The sequence below is a fragment of the Nanorana parkeri genome, unplaced genomic scaffold (genome assembly GCF_000935625.1).
Source record: "Nanorana parkeri isolate BGI_ZX_2015 unplaced genomic scaffold, ASM93562v1 scaffold2488, whole genome shotgun sequence".
Lineage (NCBI taxonomy): Eukaryota > Metazoa > Chordata > Amphibia > Anura > Dicroglossidae > Nanorana > Nanorana parkeri.
The window spans coordinates 51921-54997 of record NW_017308756.1 but is presented as its reverse complement, the minus strand read 5'-3'; the positions used below and the strand labels follow the sequence as shown (position 1 = coordinate 54997).

General features: G+C 51.2%; 1 protein-coding gene across 1 annotated transcript in view; it reads right to left on the bottom strand.

The window, feature by feature from the left end:
• Nucleotides 1–3077, bottom strand: part of ST5 (suppression of tumorigenicity 5) — a 60415-nt gene that overhangs the window by 12837 nt on the left and 44501 nt on the right. Inside the window, exons 12-13 of the mRNA XM_018573690.1 lie at nucleotides 1864–2004; nucleotides 1–121 (exon numbers count right to left, since the gene is read on the bottom strand). Of these exons, the coding sequence (XP_018429192.1) occupies nucleotides 1–121; nucleotides 1864–2004 (262 nt within the window). The remainder of the gene's footprint in view (nucleotides 122–1863; nucleotides 2005–3077) is intronic.

Genomic DNA, 3077 nt, shown 5'->3' with positions numbered 1-3077 from the left:
GCCTCTCCAGGAGCAGCGAGGCGAATATCCGGATGATCTGCCGGACGCTGAGGCATCTGAAGAGGCATTCGAAGTCGACGTGCTCCAGGCGGGAGTCCATGGGCCTGCGAAGTTCGATGACCTGCGGGCACGTGGCGCATGTTACAAGGAGAAATCCACATTTACCATCCCCCAAAAGTTACAAACTAACCTCAGCTTCCCGGACGTTCACGCCAACATTTGCTACATTCTCCCCTTTCAATGGCTGCGCGGGGCGTGAGCTGCACTGTGCGTGGCTGCGCGGAGCGTGAGCTGCACTGTGCGTGGCTGCGCGGGGCGTGAGCTGCACTGTGCATGGCTGCTTGTTACAGTTCTGGCGCCATTTTATTCTGTCTGGTTATGGGCACTTAGATGGTTCATGGCAGCCAATCAGAAAAAAGCCCTTTGAGAAATTTGAGTGTTTCAGGTTCAAATAAGTGACCACATACTATGGGCCCATAGAGGTCACCTCAGCTCGTTAACACTGAACTTGCTCCTCCCCCTCAACTTGTTGACACTGCACATGCTCCTCCCTTTTAATGTGCTGACACTACTTACTCCTCCCCTTTAGCTTGTTGACACTACAGTTGCTCCTCCTCTTAACTTGTTGACACTGCAGTTGCTCCTCCTTCTCAGCTTGTTGACACAGCAGTTGCTCCTCCCCTTCAACTTCTTAACACTGCAGTTACTCCTCCCCCATAGCTTGTTCATACTACAATTGCTCCACCCCTCTCACCTTTTTTTTGACACTACAGTCACTCCTCCCACTCAGTTTCTTGCAGGACTGTTGTTCCTCCCCCTTAGCGTGTTGACACTGCAGTTGCTCCTCCCCCTCAGTTTTTTGACACTGCCATTGCTCCTCCCCTTTAGCTTGTTGACACTACAGTTGCTCCTCCCCTTAACTTGTTGCCACTGCAGTTGCTCCTCCTCAGCTAGATGACACTACAGTTGCTCCTCCCCTTAACTTGTTGCCACTGCAGTTGCTCCTCCTCAGCTAGATGACACTACAGTTGCTCCTCCCCTTAACTTGTTGCCACTGCAGTTGCTCCTCCTCAGCTAGATGACACTACAGCTGCTCCTCCCCTTAACTTGCTGCCACTGCAGTTGCTCCTCCTCCTCAGCTAGTTGACACAGAAGTTGCTCCTCCCCTTCAACTTCTTAACACTGCAGTTACTCCTCCCCCTTAGCCTGTTCATTCTACAGTTGCTCCACCTCTCTCAGCTTTTTTTTGACACTACAGTCACTCCTCCCACTCAGCTTTTTGCAGGACTGTTGCTCCTCCCTCTTAGCGTGTTGAAACTGCAGTTGCTCCTCCCCCTTAGCGTGTTGACACTGCCGTTGCTCCTCCCCCCTAGCTTGTTATCACTAAAATAACCAAGCGGTCATCGGTGTTGGAGCCCAGCGCAAGTCAATTATACCAGCTCATGACCCCCATCTAATTCCCTGCTGCTGATTGGCTGGCTGTGTCCCCCAGTCCAGACCATTCACCTCCCTTGTGATGGCCAATAACTAGTTTAGCGCAAGCGGAACGTGTGCTGGAGGTGAAGATCTCTCACTCAGGAGGCGAATGTCATTCACATCACTGCACTCGCCTCTCTACCATCCGCAGACCGGGCTCACCTGAAAGTGATTTTATAAATGCGTTGTGACTCATTGACCTCAATCTCAGCAAGAGCCTACTGCTGATACCCATGGGACTGCAGTGGGAAGGGGAGTTTCCAGGCTGTGAAATGCAATGTCCATTCTTTATATTTTCAGCCAGGGACACACCCAGAAGCTGAATGACGCCATTTATAGATCACACAGGGTGAATACGGCGGGTAGAAGGAAAGGGACGTGCCGTACCTCATTGCCGTGACCCGGCAGAAACGTCTTCACTCTGATCGTCTTCCCGGGAGCCGGGAACGGAGACTCCATCAGACTGCGCATAAAGGGGTAGACCAGAGCCGCCGATATGCCCCTCCGCCTCTCCACCTCGTCCAGAATCTGAAGGAGGAAGACAAATGTCAATCACCTTTCTGGCGGCATGCCGGAACCGCCCTCAGCCCCTCCCCCACCTTCTTTACCATCAACCTAGTTATTTCTGCCTCTTCTCCTTTAATAAGTGAACCCTTATGCATAAAAAAGTGATATATAGATCGCTAGTCCTGGAAGATTTCTTAGTTCGTCCTCTTCTGTGTGCAAAGAGAATCAATGTCAGTTGGGAGGCGGTCTTGTAAGTACGTCATTGAAGCTCCCAGTGCGGTAAACCTGGTGGACGGGGATGCCACTTCCCTGCACTCTGAGCGCTCTGCAGAATTTGGGAAAAGGCAGTGAGGTCATTGGAGCAGCTCAGAAATGAAAGATTTTCGGTAATGATGGCTGCGAACTGTTGCCATGGTTGCAAGGAAGAAAAACTCAAAACATTTTCGGTAAGATTTGGAACGCGCGGCTGGCTGCGGACTAAACCGGAGTCCCTACTGGAAGGCTGAGAGCTCAGACTGACTTGTATGGCAAATAAAAGAACAATTGTCCTTTTAAAACACAACGTAATGACTTCAGTATGTTCGCTCCACGCCGGGTGATGAAAAGGGACGTCCAGGGGAGTTCAGCGGAGCGAAGGAGTCTCCTTTCTCTCACCCCCGTTAACCAAGCGGTTAAAAAAAAAAAGCCTCAGGTAGGCCGTAATCGGCCGGCGGTCAAACTGCTTGAGATGTTTGGAGAGAGGTCAGCGGACGTATATAAAACGAGGGGACGAAAACAAGGTCTATTATGGGAACGTCTGAGAGTTTAATCCGTGTTTGAGGAGACGGCGCGCGCTCCGAGAGACGGAACATCTCAGAGAAAACAGATGATTTTCCTCCGAGCCGCCGCCGCCGCCAACACAAACAGAGATGGACCGCCCAACCCCCCCTAGAATCCCTGCGCCGCCGAGCGACAAACATGGAGCCAGAGTAGTACAGGAATTAGAGGTTCAACCTGGAAGATGGCGGGAAACTCTTCACATTATTGGGGGTCGTTCAAACCTTCAGCGGATTATAACAGGAAATAAAAGTATGGAAAGAATACAACAGCAATAG